A 17,191-nucleotide genomic window follows, 5' to 3' on the forward strand; every position below is an offset into this window, starting at 1 on the left:
GTCTTAGGTTACAAGCTGTTGCAACTTCTGTGGGGGAATCGGCGGATTCCGAAGGGAATCTGTCGAGACCGCAGCGTTGTGGCAGGTGCCGAATTATCAACCGCTCATCTGACCTTAAACCATTACCTTCTCCTTCCACAGGCCCTAGTTATCATCAAGATGCTTATGTTCCGTGTTGGACATCAGATCGCCCCCTCCATTCTGTGTCGCCTTTCCAGAAGCTGCGTCTGTCTGAGCTGTAGCAGCGCTATTTCTTTGCTGCTCTCAGGTTGGCTGCATTACCGGTCTAGGGAACAAAGCGTGACAGACTTGCACGCCCCTGTCCTCCAGTCTTCAAAAGCCCATCGGGCAGCGCAAGCATGGGTGAATTACATGCTGAGCCTACGTAGTGCAGATGAGTTGATCATAGGCTCGTCTATTCTATCTTGAGCAGACATCTCTTGCTAATAATGTATATCCCCCTCAAAATCCACAGAATGGGAAACCATACTTCACGCGAAGGACTGAATAAACTATCCATCCGTATGCATTAACTCACGCAAATCGTACGCGTGAACCCCTATCATTATGATCAATTAATTAACCCGTCGTACAACCTTTGGGACATACTGTTGTCCAGCCTATCATTTCGATCGGGAACTCAAATATTCAAGCTTCAAGCTTCGAACCCCAGCGACGCCCTGCTTCGCTACATATATTCCCACAAATCACTCATCCACAGAAATCACAACTATCGCCTGATCGGTCTCAGCATGTCCGCGATGTCTCCGCGGGAGTGAAGTCAGGGAGCTCCGATCCGATTCTGCGCTCTGTAAGCCTGAGTATCCCCACCATCATTAACATGAAACCACGGCTAAACATGGATCGCCTCTCCTTCGCTCAGATTCAATCATCTTGGCTGAAATTGCCGTCCCCGATGTCACCTCCTCAAAGGACATTGGGATCACGACGTCTCATCCTACCCCTGCTTGGAATACAACAACACGGACTTTGAAGTTACAGCCGTCGTCGTTCGAACGATGTAATTGCTTCTCACTGAAGGTAGCGGATAATCGTTCTTGCTACCATTAATCTCTTCACTTTTCACCGGATACGAGTCTTTTTCATGTTATTTGACATATAGGCCCCATCTCCCTTTGATCTCTCACCCTATCGACAGCAAAAACACCCCTGGTACCCAAGTAGGACATCGTCACGGGCTCACTGAATATTTCCACTCTTGATAAGTCTAGCAGATCTCTCTTTGGACTAACAAGACCACTCAGTGTAAACAGGAGCCACAGAAAGTAGGACTCTCATTGAGTAGCCTACAGGAGGTACCATCGTAAGAAAGGCGGCGGCCTTTATCCACCAACCAGCCTATTTGTATCGAACATCAGTTAAACTACCACATGTAAGCAATACATAGTGTCTATCTTTGTACCTCGTCTATGTCTTTTCGTTAGCATGGCACATCTTCGAAACCGACCCACATGTACGTTATCCGGGCTTGTTGTCCGAGTTGATACATTCCGATAGAACGTCAGTGTCTTCGGCGCTCTGCCTTGGTCATTTCCGCATTGCCTGCTGGACATTGACTTGTGCGGGTTGGTAGTGTGATCCTGGGCGCAATGCCTCTTTCGTGTACACCCAACGTACTTGTTGTTCTCGATCTCGCTCGTCTGTTCAATATGGGTCCCCACCAATATAATGATGGTAAGGCATATCATTATTGGTGCTTGGCTTTATCCCCCTCTGTTAGCCGATGATTACTACAACGCTGATTGTGCTTCGACGTCCAGCAATGAGCTGGAGTGAGTTTGTCGTCGTGGAAAGTTAGAGATAGTAATAACCCTCTAACGACGAGCCATGCCTGGATTATAGTAGTAGTACTCGAGCTGGCACAGATGTCATCATATTTCTGCCTAGATACATACCTCCATGCTTTGGATCACTGTTTCGACGAGCATTCATCATATGCTAGGTGTGGGTTTGAATTTGATTATGGTAGGTCGATCGGCGATGAAAGAGCCATTTTGAGAAGGGATCATCCCGTCTACATCACTTCTGTTGTGCGATCCACATGCACCGCAAGCACTAAGTTCTCAGCATCAGGAACTATGATGTTACATAAAGCAAGATCGCACCACATTGGTACGAGGGACATGAGCTGAAGCCATGCTAGCTATTTACGGATTTGAATAATTTCAAGATCGCTCTACTAACTAGATCAAAACCCACGGCAGGGAAGGGTTGCCGCGTTGGTGTGCGTTGGCGGAAACGAGAACCATGCTTAATTCCTGTATGTCATCGTACAACAGGACGGTGTAACATCGGCGGATATTCAAGTATTCAGACTCGAACTATATAATCTTGCTGCGTCTTGAGACTATTCCCCAGCAAAATATGGCTACCCATGGCTGGACGAACGAAGCTGCGAGCCAGTTGTACTACCCTCGAGGTGACATCACATATGAAACAACCCCTCCGACACGCACCTATACCACGCCGACGTCGCTGACAACTTCGAGAAACGCCAGCATCGTGCAGGACACTTCAGACTTCGCTGCAGACCTCGTTCACGAATCGGTCGTTGCGTTTGAACCCAGACATCCCTCCATTTACTACAGCTCGCACGTAGCTATTGGTGGGAGCACGGGTATCTGGTCAGGAACTGGCGCATACCCCGCGAGTCCAGATGTCCTCGCCCAAACTGAGGCGCTCAGTGACGTAGCCCCGAAGTATGCAGATTGGTTGGCTTTTGGGGGTGATATCGCTCGAGCTCAGGAGGGAGTCACCCTACTTAATGCGTATGAGCCCATGTGCTGCTTCGGGCAGGCATCAGGTGGTGTTAGCGCTGTCGGTTCGACTCTTCCGGTCCCTCGACCTGTAGTCGCTTCGGAGAAGATTCTATGCGCATCAGCATCGCGGCGATTTCGGCAACCAAAATACAGGTGTCGGCACTGTCCCTCCGAGTTCACCACGAAACAAAATTGTATTCGTCAGTTAGGTCGATTACCAGGGGTCGAAGCTTTTCTCACTCAACTGCATTTAGGGCATATCAATGCACATTGGGGTCTTAAGCAGTTCAGATGCACCTGCGGCAAACGGTTCACCACCAAATCAGACATGACGCGCCATCAGAGAAAATCACACTATGTAAGCGGTGCAGGGTGCTTGATGGATCTTGCTCGTGTGTAGGTCGAACCTTCACCTCTATGTTGTCTATATGTACGGCTGTTAGGACAAAGAGAACAATTTATGCCTTGTTTCACATTGTCCGAAGAAGCCCATTCACACAAACAGCAACAATCAATGAATATTAACCTTACTTCCTGGAAGGGATTATCATTCTCCGAAGCATCAGCATACGTCTCTTGGCGACAAGCTGTCGTCGCCTTAGCGTCCACAGTGGCAATCTGTTAGATCGAACACACAGTCGGAGGCGCTCGTAGTAGCTACCCTTGAAGGTATATTGGCTCAAAAGCCGGCGTGAAGAGTCTGCACTTCGAATCTAAGCCAAAGTGTTTGTTTCATCAAGGATATATCGTGGCATTGACTACGCTAATCTGCATGCAACAGTCCTGCATCAAGTTCGATGGGTTCGATAGATATCCATCAAGATATCATGAAACAAGCTGCCAAATAACGTCATCCAAATAAGCGCCGCCACAACTCACTTCCAGCGCGCCTGCGTTCGTCTGCCGCGCCTCCATCTCCGAGAACGGACTTGTTCTCAATAGCTCGCCTACTGAGATATGGCATGACTTCTGAAAGCGCACCATATGGCACGTACCTGATAGGGAATAGGAAATTGGCAGTGTGTATGAGATTTGTGAGAATACCACTTACTTTATAACCAGGGGCGAACCCGAACGAGTTCGGCCAACTAGATAATCTGTCAAAGCGTTACTCATACCTATAAATTATATGATTCAGCGGCCGCATAGAACGGAAGATGACCCTAGATTACCGTAAAGTTGCCCCACAGTGACTCGCTCAGTTACTTCTTCGTCGAGGTGTATAATGGGTTCCTTTCCACCTCTCAGGAGGAGCTCCTGTGAAGCCAAACCATGCCGAACAAGTTCGTTGAGGATGAGGTCACAGCTCTTCCAATTATGTGTCCCGAAAAGAACACCTATGCTGGGTATCTTTGGCTCTATGTCTAGTCTAGGAGAAACTGAAGAAGTGACAACAGCAGAAGGGGTTCTTTGACCCTTCAGCTTGGTAATCCAGGACGAGGGAGTAAGCCATGAAGATGAGGAAGAGGATAGGGGAGCCGGCGATGGGGATGGTGGCGGTGAATAGAGATCCTCCTCGATGGCTTGAATCAAGGCCTTGGCACATTCGTTATAGCATGTATCTGTATCTGCTTTCGTCTCCCATACAGGCGGATACGGATCTGGCGATATGGAAAGGGATTGATCATGATGCGCCCCCAGCTTTGATATCGATCCGCCATCGCCGGGGCGCTTCTGTCTCGATTGATGGGCTGCTAGTTCATGTGGGTGGTAGGCTCCTCGAACTAGCTTGACTCCCAAAGAATAATTGTGCTTCTTAGAATCAAGCAATGATAGCTTGAGGTGCTCGGGGGTCCTTCAAAGTAGACAAACGACCTTAGCCAGTAACGGGGGATAGCGGCGGACAAGGACTGACCTTCGTAGGTAGGCTTGGTAGGTACCATATACCAGAGGCAAAACCGATGATGTAGAAGAGCTAGACTTGCTATCAGGAAGCTTGTTGAACTGTCGGGTAAGCGATAATGCTAGAGCGTCTATAGCGGGTTGATACCAGCTATCCGAAGATGATTATATGGTTGAGTGGAGTAGATTCGAACGAGTGTACCTGTATTCCGCATCTATGATGACTCTAACGCCTCTCTCCTGGGCGCGTTGACAAATTCGAATGAGATCTGAATGAAGGTCTCGGAGGGACTCGATATCTTCGTCCGTTAGGGTCTGACCCACCGAGTTTGCTGGAAGAGAATCTATGGCAGCGACCCTGAAGCGAGATCCACGATGAGGTAGTTATTACGAGATGAAAGTATAGTCTTACTTCGCACCATCTGGCGTAGTCTTGTAAAGGACATCGAGGTCAGATAGCTCGGGGTATCCAGGAAAAGCCACTGGGATGGGTGGAGCTGAACGATTGGCGATGATGTACGACGAAAAGTTAATAAGCGACTGAGCATCCGGAAGTAAGGCTGTCTACCAACCAGAATATGAAAGGATGTGTGAGAAAGGGCCAGATATCATTCAAAATACACGAATGGAAGGAAGGAAATACCATTTTGACCGCTACCCATGTCTTTCGACCCCTGACTATCTCCTTTCCTTCAGCGCGTACAGAGTCTTCGAAGTCCGCTGCAACGTCTATACATCTTATCATCTCGTCAACAATTCGTTTGTGAGGCGGTTCTGCGTCTTTCTTCGATTTCTTCGACCTGGTTATGTTATTCTCAACAAGCTGAAACTATCGCAATAAGGAAAGCCGCATACCCAACAGCCTCCTCTTCATCGACTTCAACAGAATACGCAAAGAGCGCACCTTTATTCGTAGCCCGAAGCTGCTTCAGCAATGGTAACGTAGCGTGGGCGGTATCGCCGCCAACAAACTGACGTGTTACATCAATATTCCGTCAGAGATAAGGGTCTCAGGTGAGGCTACATGCATGTATGGTCCTCACCTGATCAAAAAATGTGACTCGAACGACCGATTCCGTTATCTGCTTCAGTCCAGGGATTCCGGTCAAGAAGGCGAGAAGTTGGGGGGAGAAGTCGACCAGTGCAGGGACCGAACACATGGTGTACACGACATATGAACGTATAAGTGAGCCCACGGTCTGCGTCGTGGTAGGGGGCGTGTTCGTCCCGTCGACTGGAGTGTTAGAGTCGGCGTAGATAGTACCCAACCCCAGAGTTATCAGTGCCCCAGTCGTGAGCAAGCTACCTCCCCTTCGCACTCGAGGGGATAGACGAGGCATGCGAGTTGCGGTCGAACTACTGGAATATCGGGCGAATGGCCTCGTCGCGTGGGCCATGCTAGACGTGTACGAAAAAGCTGTGGGCAGCACTGTAGCATGCAGAAAAGAAAACAATCGCGGATTCCTGGCTTGAAAGGGCATTGTATCTGCCTTGTGCAGCGCGGAAGGGGCGGTCGGTCCCGTGGTGGTGGTGGTCGATGAGCAAGATAGGATGCAACTGTCGCATAGTTTAAGTACGTGGCCCTAGTTCTTCCCGGATCCAATCCTACGGTCATATGTGCGGATCTTCTGAGTACTGGGGAGGAAGAGGTCGGAGCTTTACGACGGACCTTGCGGACCGATTGACTTATATGAAAGTTAGATCGTTTGGCGCTAATCTAATCTAGGCGCTCAACGCATTTTTCTCCTCGTCCACCATGTCGAAACGCAAACAAGACGACTCTGACTCCGATTCTTCTGATGTGGTGCGACTCATCCTGAAGTATTTGATAAAATGCTCACCGTCTCATCAGTAGAATCTCATAGACGTTGATTTTGACTTTTTCGACCCAAACCCTGCTGTGGACTACATCGCGATCAAGCGACTGCTGGTTCAGCTTTTTCAGTCGGACGCCGAGGGACTGCATCTGAATGAGCTCACGGACTTGATACTCAGCCAACCAACTGTGGGCACCACAATCAAAACGGATGGGATGGAGAGCGATCCATACGCTCTTCTGACTGTCCTGAACTTGCATATCCAGCGCGTGAGCATCTTCCATGTTCCAGATCCGAGGTCCCCTCACGGTCCATAAATTCTAGGACCACCCTTCAATCCGCGCACTGGTCGAATATATCCTCAGGAAAACATCTCAGTCCTCTGATCCCTCGTTTCACGGCGCGCTATCTGTGCTGCTATCTCCCGACCAGACCGCACAGCACGTGGGACTCATTATCTGTGAACGTTTGATCAACATGCCCGTTCAGACGGTCCCACCCATGTATAAAATGCTCGGCGACGAGATCAGATGGGCGATCGAAGCGGTACGTATGGTTGTTGACATCCTTTCGACGTGGCATCTGAACCTATGCATGGTAGAATCAACCATTCACCTTCTCTCATCTACTCTTTGTCTCGCGGACATACCATCTTTCACCCGAAGAAGAGTCTTATCTTGCGTCCAACCCTCGTTCCCCGTCGTCGAAGAAGTCAAAGAAGCAAAAGGCCAAAAGTCAACCCGTAGCCCAGCGGCCCGCTGGTGGTATATACCCATTCCACCCCGAAGACGACATCATCATGCAATGCGCAAGTCACACTCTGAACTACTCGTTCGACAATGCTCCGCGTGAAAAGCGAGACGCAGAAACGTTCGGGATAGACAACAGAGGGAGGGTCATGCTCGTGCCCGTTGAACGCTTCGAGGAGTTGATCAGACGTATGGGGGACACTTACGTCGCTTGAATGGTATAGTAGAGACCAATGTATCTTTATACTTGGGTATTCCACGAATGCAGCCCCTGACATGTCTTGGGTTGAAATGGATCAGCAATCAAATTCAACAACAGGGTAGGGCATAGACATCTCGAAAGCTGGGACACCAAACGTAGCTTACACTCTACCAGAATACAGGAAATACTCAACGACCAGGAGATAGCTTAGCAATACTCTAGCGACTTCTGCTGACGGTCCGACTCATTCATCGCTGGCAAATAATTGCCCCCGCAGCGGCGGGAGACACTTTGAGTGTAGTCTCGATGGTGAGCGACGCTCCCCCCTTCATATAGAATGTCGTCGGATAGCTGAGGAATGTGGGCTGCCAATCCTCCAACGTCATGTTATTTTGCACTAACTGGCTCATTCCCGCCACCTCGGAGTAAGCGGGATTGAGATTCCAATCGGGCCACCCATCGAGCATGGGTTCATTCGAAGAATAGTCGAAGGAGGAAAGGAAAGTGGGATAAGCGTGGAGAGTATTCGATGGCGACGAGGTGTAGATGATGGAATCCGTGGCGTAGGGATCTTCAAGTTGAGTATCCAGTGTTGGAACTGGGGTGGCCAAAGGAGACAACTCCTCCGCGTACTGCGCATGGAGAGTATAAGATTCAATGGAAGGATAGGGATAACAGACGTCCTCGTCGCTCGTCCCCAGCTCTTCCTGAGCGCTGAGATAAGTAGACAAGTAATGCGTGTAGTCTGAACGCTCGAGATCCCCGGATGAGGGCTCGGTGATTTCGGCCGAAAGATCCATGGTTGTAGACTCGACGTACGACGGAAAGAAGTCGAGCGTGTATATGTAGGGGGGTACACTGTGTTCATCGGTGGGGTATGAGCACGAAAGGCTGTATTCGAGGTCGGGGTGTGGGAGGATGTAGGACTCGGTCCCAGACGGTGTCAGCGAATCGCTGGCTTCCGTAAGGACGGAGTCGGGCGGTAGGGTTTGCATGTCAACTGGGGGTATTGGTGGACAAGGTGCAGCCTGCTCAGCCCAGAAATCGCTCTGGACGTAATAGGATTTGGATACAGGTTGAGTGTGGGCGTACATCGTTGGGGGAGCAGAGGCAATGGCTTGTTGATACTGCAGTTGCTGACACCTTTATACATGCAACGGCCAAGCCACGGACCCAGGGCGAACCAGAGAGCGGTCCACTTGTGCAGACTGGAATCCTGTCTGTCTGCTGTCTGAACATTAAGACAGTGGCAGCTTTCCCAGCGCCAATCAGCGGCGCAAGTTAATGCGAGATCGCAATTACATTACAGTAAAACCGCCTTGGACTGCAGTTCGATTTCCGGTGCTTCTCGTTGTCATACCGTGTCCAAAACCTCTTAAGAAGCCAACATAGTTGGCTCTAATGGAGTAGCTCACCCACACGGGCGACAGGATTGTTATTTGCAGTCAAGCTTCGAGGCACCCAAGTTGCACCAGAACTGATGGGATAAGAATAGCGGCGCTGGTATCCTCTCGTATTAATCACGAAGCTGTAGAGTGACCTGCACATAAGGGCCCAGCCACGCGTTCACCTCGTTTCAGTTTAGTAGATAGCCTTTTATCCAGAATGTGACTCATGATCTACGATACTTCGAAGCTTCTGACTGATATCACCATTAGGGCGTTTTCGAAATCTGCAATGATGTTCTCGATGTCCTCGATTCCGACTGAAACCTATAAACCCACGCCTTCAGTTGATGCCTGCGTAATGCGACAACATATTGATGTACGCACCCTGATCAAGTCCGGAGTAACTCCAGCTTTGAGTTCCTCCTCCGTAGTTAATTGACCATGCGTAGTCGAAGCAGGGTGGATGACCAGCGTCTTTGCGTCCCCTACAGGCGCGTTGCAAGTATTAATGGCAAATTGGTGACACGCCTGGTGTAGTCACTTGCCGACATTTGCCACATTGCTCGCTAGCTCCAGACTATCGATAACCTTGGAGGCAGCATCGGGGGGAGGTGCATGGTTGTCTGGGACGTCCTCTTGGGCTGCACTATCATCGACTTTGATACCAAAACTCAATACACCGCCAAATGTGTTTCGTCTGAGCAACTCTAGAGCAAGTTGATGGGCAGGGTGGGACGGCAGGCCTGGGTAGGAAACCCAAATTACGGAAGGATGTGATTGATTCGTCGCTCGGTACATACACACCGTCCTCGCAGCGCGCAACAGGGCGAGATGAGAGATTGTTCTCTCATACATTCTTTTCTAGTGGACCTTTTCCCCAGGCGTACGGATTGTAGAACACGCTCTGCTCGACATTTGGTCTATGTGTGAATCGTCTGGAGTACACGGCCAGCGGTACGAAAACAGCTAATGGCCGATGAAAAGACGCACAAGTGACCCCGCGTCGCGGGAGCTCAAGCGCCCAATATCAATGGTGGTTAGATTTTCATATACAATGGCGTGAGAACTCAGTTTCTCAGCCTCTTGGACAATTGAACATCACTGCTTCAACTTTAGAAAGGCGTGGATTTTCGGGACGGCTACGCCTTCCCACCTCATCGAGCTCAAAGAAACCTCTTGTAATCTAGTGAGCACCGGTAAATTACTCTCAGACTTCCATACTAACCGAAAGTCTCTAGTCTAGTCCCTTGGCTTCTGGCTGCCAATGGATTCGTCTACCAACTAACCACCGTCCGAACTTTTATCATTGATTAGAATATGACATATCATCGCCCGGGAGCTGCTTGCTCATATGCACACTCTGGAATGATCGTGATCTTCGACTGTCTGGCACTGTGTCTACTGGACGTCCTCGACTCGGCTTTTCCCCAGCATTAATCACGAAGGACGCCTCACCATACCCATTCTAGAATTATCTCCCGGTACTCGTTACACCTACAACTTTGCTCCGCCTGCCACGATAGTAGTAGTACGTCAGATAACCTTACAAGATATCTAATTTACTGCTTCGTCCACTTTGTCTTTGTCGGCTACATCTCACCTCAATTTTCCTTGTTGTCACAACTAAGCCTTTCTTCCGCTATCAAAGTTCAAGGAAAGTGAAGACAGCCGCCGCGTAATCTTAACGATTCGATTTCCATCATTAAGGCCTCTCGAGACTCTCTCTTCGTAGACCAATATCTCGCCACTCATCACCCTCTCCAACTTGACCCTCAAGTCTATCACCATACGCCCAGAAAATGGCCGCCCTGCCACTTCCCAGCCCATTCAGATCTACTGATACGAAGTTCTTACTCAGCGCATTGTTTCCCCGTCTTCAATTCCACTTGCGGATATCCTACTATTTGAGGACCCTCCACCTTGCGTTGGTCACCTTGCCGTCGCGGGACCCGTTCAACCCCTCGGTGTCGAGGTAGAACACGTCTTGCTGTCCTCCACGTCATTGCGTACGCTGTCCTTAGAGCGCGTACATTTCGAAGCTGCCGGAGCGTTTTCGATACCCGGACTTCTCAACCTCGAATATGTTATCTTTCTTTGCAGGCAGAATCAGTACGCTCACTCCCTTGCGCTTTCTTACGTTCCTATTCATATATCTTAGATACCACGCGGTCCACGCGCACACCCTGTCCGTCTTCTTTTTGACCAACCTGACGTACATCCATCTTGCTGTTACATTCGAGCACTTGTCCGATATCGGCCCTATATTTCTCGACTTCGTGAACACGCTCTTAGTCGTTGAAATCGTTAAAGGAATCCTCAGGCGCATGTCAACGGATAACATTATGATCATATTCATGTCCCCGATTCCAAATGGATGCAATGACGGGAACTTGCCGAGCAGGACATCGAAGACGCGGGTGAGTTCTAATCAGTTGTTCGGGTTCATACTGAGGACCTTGTGATAGAAGACTGTAGGACAATCGGAGATCGCCCTTTGGAGTAGCCTATTTAGGGTCACACAGATCATGCCTGTGGCTGTTCGGCTCGCAGTGTTCGATCAAGTGGGGCAGAAGGGGAAGGTGAGAATGCCGATCAATGGGCTTTTAGTGACTCCTACATATGTAGCCACTACTCTTTGCTCGTCGTCAAGAACATGCCTTTCCTTGTCCGAAAATAGGCCGTTTTGTTTTCTTCCTTCGTCCTATAAACTTTTCTCTACCTTCTTCTCATTCATCGCTCACTAATATTGGCATCTTAGAGACCGGACCTTGAAAAAGACAAACACTACCGCATTTGGTTGGGACCATACCTCTCCTCCATTCATCCATATAGACTAGAACACATAGAGACCTGGCGTCAATGTCCGGGATGTATAGGCAAGTCAAGTCCTTTATAACTTATAAGACAAGATGTCTCCCCGTATTCCCGCCCTTTGTATTCGTATTCTTACATCAGAACAAGCAGGTCCAGTTCTGAATGCCTGTGGCAAGGAATGGTCAGAGACAGAAGGGAGCAGGCGCTCTTACCCATGGTGCGTTATTCTTTTCGTCGATATGCTGTCTCCTCGCCCATACTGCGACGCAGAGACTAGAGCCGGGCCCTCGATCTACGTAGCCGAGTTCTTTCCAATGGAGGATAGCATGCAGGAGGCCCCACTCACGAAACCCAACCACCGCAAGAAGAGGCCTTCAAACCATATCCCACGCCCTCCCAACGCCTTCATCCTCTTCCGCTCTAACTTCATCCGCTCGCAACGCGTCTCTCAAACCGTAGAAGCAAGCCATAGCACCCTCTCCAAGATCATCGGCATCACGTGGCAGAACCTCCCTGACCAGGAGAGACAGGAGTGGCATGGCAAAGCAAAGCGGGCATTGGACGAGCACAGGCGGAAGTACCCACAATATGCCTTCCGACCGCAACACTCGAAGAAGGGTGGGGGCGACGGAGCAGAAGTCGCGGCGGCCTCGGGGTTGGTGAAGAGGAAGGTGAGGGATATCGAGCCGAGGGATAACAAACGGTGTGCAAAGATCGCGGAGTTGTTGATTCAGGGGAAGAAGGGTGATGAACTGGATGCCGCTATCCTTGAGTACGACAAGCATCACGTCCCCGTCATCGTAACTCGGTTTGAGGAACCGTTGACTGCGGAGGAGTACCAATCCTCGTCGAGCCCAGCGTGTTCAGTCAGTAACACGTCCGACGATGAAAACCTTACTACGCGGCTTCCAGTTATGTCGCCCAACGTACCGTATCCCCAGTCGCCTACGTCTTACCCGAGCCCGTGCTCTCCTGTGGGGCAGAGCCTGTCTCCCATCACATTCGACGATTCATACACACCAAATTCGTCGCCTCCGTCCTCTTCGCCTCTTTCACACCCAATCTCTTGGGATCCATTATCCTTGTGCCCAGGCCCTCCGCCGATATCTGCACCACCCACATTCCCTTCATCATCGTATAATCAACATGATAATCTCGCCATGCCCACACCCAGGCGTAATCTTTCAATCGATACAGCATTCCTCGCAGCTTCGTCAGGGTGGTCCTTCCCCCATGCAGCACCTCACCCGATGTCTGTATCCTGCCAGACACTCACAGGTAGCCCGTTGAACGGAGGACCCTACGACTTTGCCCACGACTACGTAGATCAATATACCCCTGTTATCAATCCTTTCGATATACCCTCGCCCGAACATCAATTTCGGTCGCATTACCACGACGTGGATCCTGCATGCATGTCACCGGGGCAGAACGACCTACTGTTCGACAGCCATCACTCCTGGGGATTACCGGTGGATGTTGGTGGTACTTTTATACACGGATACGAAACCTCTCCTTCGGATGCCTCGAACTCCATCCCACGTTTAGGTCTACCTCTGCCTTCTTCAATCGTTGATTAATTACTTGGGACATTCCCTCTTCTCTATGCGGTACGGGGATGTACTGCTTGCTTGAACATGTTATACACGGTTCCCTTGCAATTCCGCTCCTTGATCCATACCTTCGCTTCTTTAACATTGGCAATGATATGCGAATATAATTCAGACGCTGGATGAAATACTAGTTTTGGCTGCACGTTGAACCAACATATATTCCCCTCGTCCTCGTCGTCTACACTCTACAAGGTTATACTGTCGAGCTTGAATAGTTCTTAATCTAAATCTTCCAACGATTCAGAGATCTCCCGATGGAAGATATCCATGAGTTCCGCCGAGAGATCACGTCGCACTGGTTGGCCCGTAGCCATACCCAGACCAAGGGCGGCAAGAGGAGCAAAAGCCGCAGCTGTACCGAGGGCGCTACCAACTCTACGAAGACCCGATTTTGTGGCACGGGCTTGTAGATGGTCATCATCGTCGGTGTCACGGGCCAACAATTCTTCGACGAGTTCGCGTCGCACGGGCTGACCAGTAGCCATGCCAAGGCCTAGAGCGGCGAGAGGAGCAAAAGCGGCCGCAGTCCCAAGGCCACTGCCTACTCTGCGAAGCCCTGATTTTACGGCACGAGCTTCGAGGTACGCATCCTCGACATCACGAGCCCAGAATTCTTCACCGAGGTCGCGTCGTACGGGCTGACCGGTAGCCATACCAAGGCCTAGAGCGGCGAGAGGAGCAAAGGCGGCCGCAGTCCCAAGGCCACTGCCTACCCTGCGAAGCCCTGATTTTACGGCACGAGCTTCGAGGTGGTCGTCGTCGTCGACGTCGCGTGCCAGTAATTCTTCAAGCAGATCGCGCCGTACTGGCTGACCACCGAACAGGCTGAGACCGAGGGCGGCAAGTGGGGCGAATGCAGCGGCCTTTCCTAAGCCACTGCCTACTCTGCTGAGGGTCGATTTCTTGCCGCCGGACTTGGACTTCTTCCCGCGTGCTTCGAGGTGCTCGTTATCTTCAACGTTACGAGCGTATAGTGCTTCCTCGACATCGCGGCGTACTGGCTGACCAGTGGCCATACCCAGTCCAAGGGCGGCAAGTGGAGCGAATCCAGCTGCAGTACCTAGGGCACTGCCAACTCTGCGAAGACCCGATTTCGCGGCACGGGCTTCGAGGTGGTCTTCGTCTTCGGCATCACGAGCCTCGATGTGGTCATCGCCCTCGGCATCGCGTCGTAATGGTTGGCCGGTGGCCAGGCTAAGACCAAGCCCAGCTATCGGGGCGAAGGCAGCTGCAGTACCGAGGCCTGAGCCGACCCTGCTGAGGGTTGATTTCCCTGCCTTTGTCGCACGAGTTTCGAGGGGCTCGTTGGATTCGATGCTAGTTAAATCAGTGATAAGTATGATACACTTTACAAGGATGCGAGGAGCTTACTTCAAGGGAGTCGCGAGTGCGGACGCGGCATTGAGAGCGAGGGCACCGAAAACAACAGCAGTTGAAGTATGGACCATGATGATGAAGCGAAGGAGTGGGTGAGAAACGAGTGGGAATTAATCAAAGAGGGATGTTTTCGGCGGGAAGAGAGTTGAAAAGGGAATAACTTTCAAAGTGACCGGCACTGAGAAGAAGTTCGTGAGGCTGAGCTGTTGATACGACCGGCGGGCAACTGCTGAAGAATCCACGGCCATTCTCGAGCCTTTTATAAGTACGAGTAGATAATAGGAGGCTCGTTGTTGACGTTCTGGTGTCCCTTGGCATTCTCGTGGAAGGTCGACGGATTAACACTTCGCGTTTCAGGTTACAGGCTGTCGTATGAAACCACCATGTGGAGAGTGGAGTAAAACCCTATACACGAGGGTGTGTTATCTTTGCCACGAATCATGGTATTCGAGCCTGAACCAATGTATGAGCGTTAGCAGCCTAGCCATACAATGCGGTCGTCTGAAACCCATCGTACCGTACATGTGGGCGAATGGATACATCCTTGCATCATACGGTCACTTCGATCCATTCTACCTCATACAGGGAAACTGTCTTGGAGCTCACTACGAAGCATGGCGCAAGCTGGCAGGACGGCAACAAGGCAGTGTATGTGCTGCGATACAACGTTTACATGAATGCCGTTCAATGAGCATACGTACAAAGAATAAGGACATCTGCGAAACACTTACTGACGAGTTCTCACCCCAATCCGGTGTTGATTCAACGCAGGCCACTAGTGCGAACGTCACATATGCGACAACAGCGGTAGCGAAACAGCGATCCGTCGAATATAATCCAGCCGTCTTCAAGTGCGCTATATATCCGAGTTGTTCAAGAGAACTTCAAGTTGAACCCATACACGAAGGACCAGTCTTCAATCGTCACAAGTTAAGCAGTAAATTGGTCCAACATAGCTTCAGTTCTGAACGCTCCGAGGGCTGGTGCACCATGGATGGCCCGGGCATCACAGGGAGGGCTCTGAAAGTTTTGGTGAGCTTCGTTGAGCTTTATGCGTTATTATCGACTATTTGAATGATAAGAGAAGCGTACTATAGGGCAACGGTCTTCGTTCAATGGTCTTCATTAGCCATGAATTATCATTATCTCTTCCGTATATCGCAAGTTGTAGCGATCGCTGCGTGCCTATGGCCCACAAGACCGAGAGACTTTACGTTATGCTGCCAATGGTACTGGAAAGGCCGCTACCCTGGAGAGTCAACCTCAAAGGATGCTATGTTAGCGGATGCAAAAGGCGCTCGAGAGGCTGAAAATTGAAATTCTCACGACTCACTGCTTCCAGCTCCTGGCCCAACGAACACTCTCCACCATCAATACAAACGTTTTACTGGGTGGTCGCCGCTGTTCACATGCAGAACTAGGTTCCTACGCATGATCGTCTAGATGCATATTAACCTGGGGACAACCTGATGAACAGACCATCGGAGCATTCTTTGAATGTCAGTTGCATGAAACTGATGATGCGAACTTGTTCGGACCGTGCGACCAACATAGAGATTTTATACCTTGCTCCCACTTCCACCACTGACGATATGCAACCTCCTGCAGACGTCGACGCCCTGTTGCAGTTCCAACTTGGTAATGTGCGTCCTACTCTGCCCTTGTCAATAGCTGGATGCTGAATCGCAACTCTGTCTCTAGCAGCATCTCTGTGGTGAGCAATTCTTGAAGTATCTATTGCCAAGCCCGTTCAAAGGTCCCGAATGAAGTTTTCTCCATGACACTTTCTGTTCGTATGGATTCATGACACTCCGGGATGTACACTTGTTGATATGATAGTCCTATAGGCGTATGACTACGATCGGCCAATAGTTATACGACTGCTCGTTAACTTTCGACCACGAGATTACCTACATCTGGCAGAAGCAATTCAGCTTCCCTGCCCTTCTTTTCTACCTCAAACATTAATTCGTGACCAGGGCTTTCCTTCATCTTCGCCATGGTTCGAATAGGCAGGCTCGCTCTTCGCATACGATACTGGAGTTCTCGGAGCCAGTTCATTTGCCCATACAAGTAGAACAACAGGATGCGAAGACGGCGCGAGATCAACGGCGGCGTCTGAGTCTGTGGCGTAGTGTCTGCGCCTCATGCTGCCACCAATTTGAACTATTTGGCGTATGTAAGAACTTGCCTTGGAGATATAGTTGCTTGAGATGCGTGCTCTCATAGATTCTTCATCGAGTATCCCTGCCTTCGTTCCATAGTGAGAGCAGAAACATAGGGTCGGGTTAATGCCTATATTAACAAAAATTGTAAGAGACCGAGATCCCATACCAACATGATTGGTTGTATTCTTCGCATACATGTCCAAAGGTCTGATGGAACCGCCACACATCCAAGCGACTGACATTGGCCAAGGGTACTCACTCCACTTTAGGGTTTGCGTGTGTAGTTTGTAGGTCCAGGACTGGTAACCGCAAGCCAATTGGCTCAGGGCTGAGTGCGTGCCTCGAAAAAGGACGCTCGCTTATTTGTAGCAATAATTTAAAAGACGATGCCAATGGTTGGTGGATGGAGCGACTTCTGCCCCCAATTCGCCCTCAGTCGCC

General features: G+C 50.2%; 6 protein-coding genes across 6 annotated transcripts; 3 read left to right on the forward strand and 3 right to left on the reverse strand.

The window, feature by feature from the left end:
* Positions 1-2,385: 2,385 nt before the first annotated feature.
* On the forward strand, positions 2,386-3,112 carry PC9H_004322 (uncharacterized protein; the record flags this gene model as incomplete). The annotated part of the gene is made up of 3 exons (XM_036773907.1): positions 2,386-2,838; positions 2,903-2,980; positions 3,035-3,112. 3 exons carry the CDS (start codon positions 2,386-2,388, stop codon positions 3,110-3,112), a joined length of 609 nt encoding a protein of 202 aa, XP_036635380.1.
* Positions 3,113-3,630: 518 nt separating this feature from the next.
* PC9H_004323 (uncharacterized protein) lies at positions 3,631-6,103 on the reverse strand (the record flags this gene model as incomplete). Its single annotated transcript, XM_036773908.1, has 9 exons — positions 3,631-3,775; positions 3,832-3,898; positions 3,953-4,575; positions 4,636-4,773; positions 4,825-4,980; positions 5,035-5,186; positions 5,266-5,422; positions 5,478-5,593; positions 5,666-6,103. 9 exons carry the CDS (start codon positions 6,101-6,103, stop codon positions 3,631-3,633), a joined length of 1,992 nt encoding a protein of 663 aa, XP_036635381.1.
* A 275-nt stretch (positions 6,104-6,378) lies between these two features.
* On the forward strand, positions 6,379-7,403 carry BCP1 (Mss4p nuclear export; the record flags this gene model as incomplete). Its single annotated transcript, XM_036773909.1, has 4 exons — positions 6,379-6,426; positions 6,478-6,708; positions 6,764-6,985; positions 7,041-7,403. The coding sequence occupies 4 exons, from the start codon at positions 6,379-6,381 to the stop codon at positions 7,401-7,403; spliced, it is 864 nt and encodes a 287-aa protein (XP_036635382.1).
* A 235-nt stretch (positions 7,404-7,638) lies between these two features.
* PC9H_004325 (uncharacterized protein) lies at positions 7,639-8,484 on the reverse strand (the record flags this gene model as incomplete). The annotated part of the gene is made up of 1 exon (XM_036773910.1): positions 7,639-8,484. The coding sequence occupies one exon, from the start codon at positions 8,482-8,484 to the stop codon at positions 7,639-7,641; it is 846 nt and encodes a 281-aa protein (XP_036635383.1).
* Positions 8,485-11,831: 3,347 nt separating this feature from the next.
* Positions 11,832-13,172, forward strand: PC9H_004326 (uncharacterized protein; the record flags this gene model as incomplete). Its single annotated transcript, XM_036773911.1, has 1 exon — positions 11,832-13,172. One exon carries the CDS (start codon positions 11,832-11,834, stop codon positions 13,170-13,172), a length of 1,341 nt encoding a protein of 446 aa, XP_036635384.1.
* A 251-nt stretch (positions 13,173-13,423) lies between these two features.
* Positions 13,424-14,653, reverse strand: PC9H_004327 (uncharacterized protein; the record flags this gene model as incomplete). Its single annotated transcript, XM_036773912.1, has 2 exons — positions 13,424-14,522; positions 14,577-14,653. 2 exons carry the CDS (start codon positions 14,651-14,653, stop codon positions 13,424-13,426), a joined length of 1,176 nt encoding a protein of 391 aa, XP_036635385.1.
* Between the last annotated feature and the right edge of the window lie 2,538 nt (positions 14,654-17,191).

Source organism: Pleurotus ostreatus (genome assembly GCF_014466165.1).
Source record: "Pleurotus ostreatus strain PC9 chromosome Unknown scaffold_2, whole genome shotgun sequence".
Lineage (NCBI taxonomy): Eukaryota > Fungi > Basidiomycota > Agaricomycetes > Agaricales > Pleurotaceae > Pleurotus > Pleurotus ostreatus.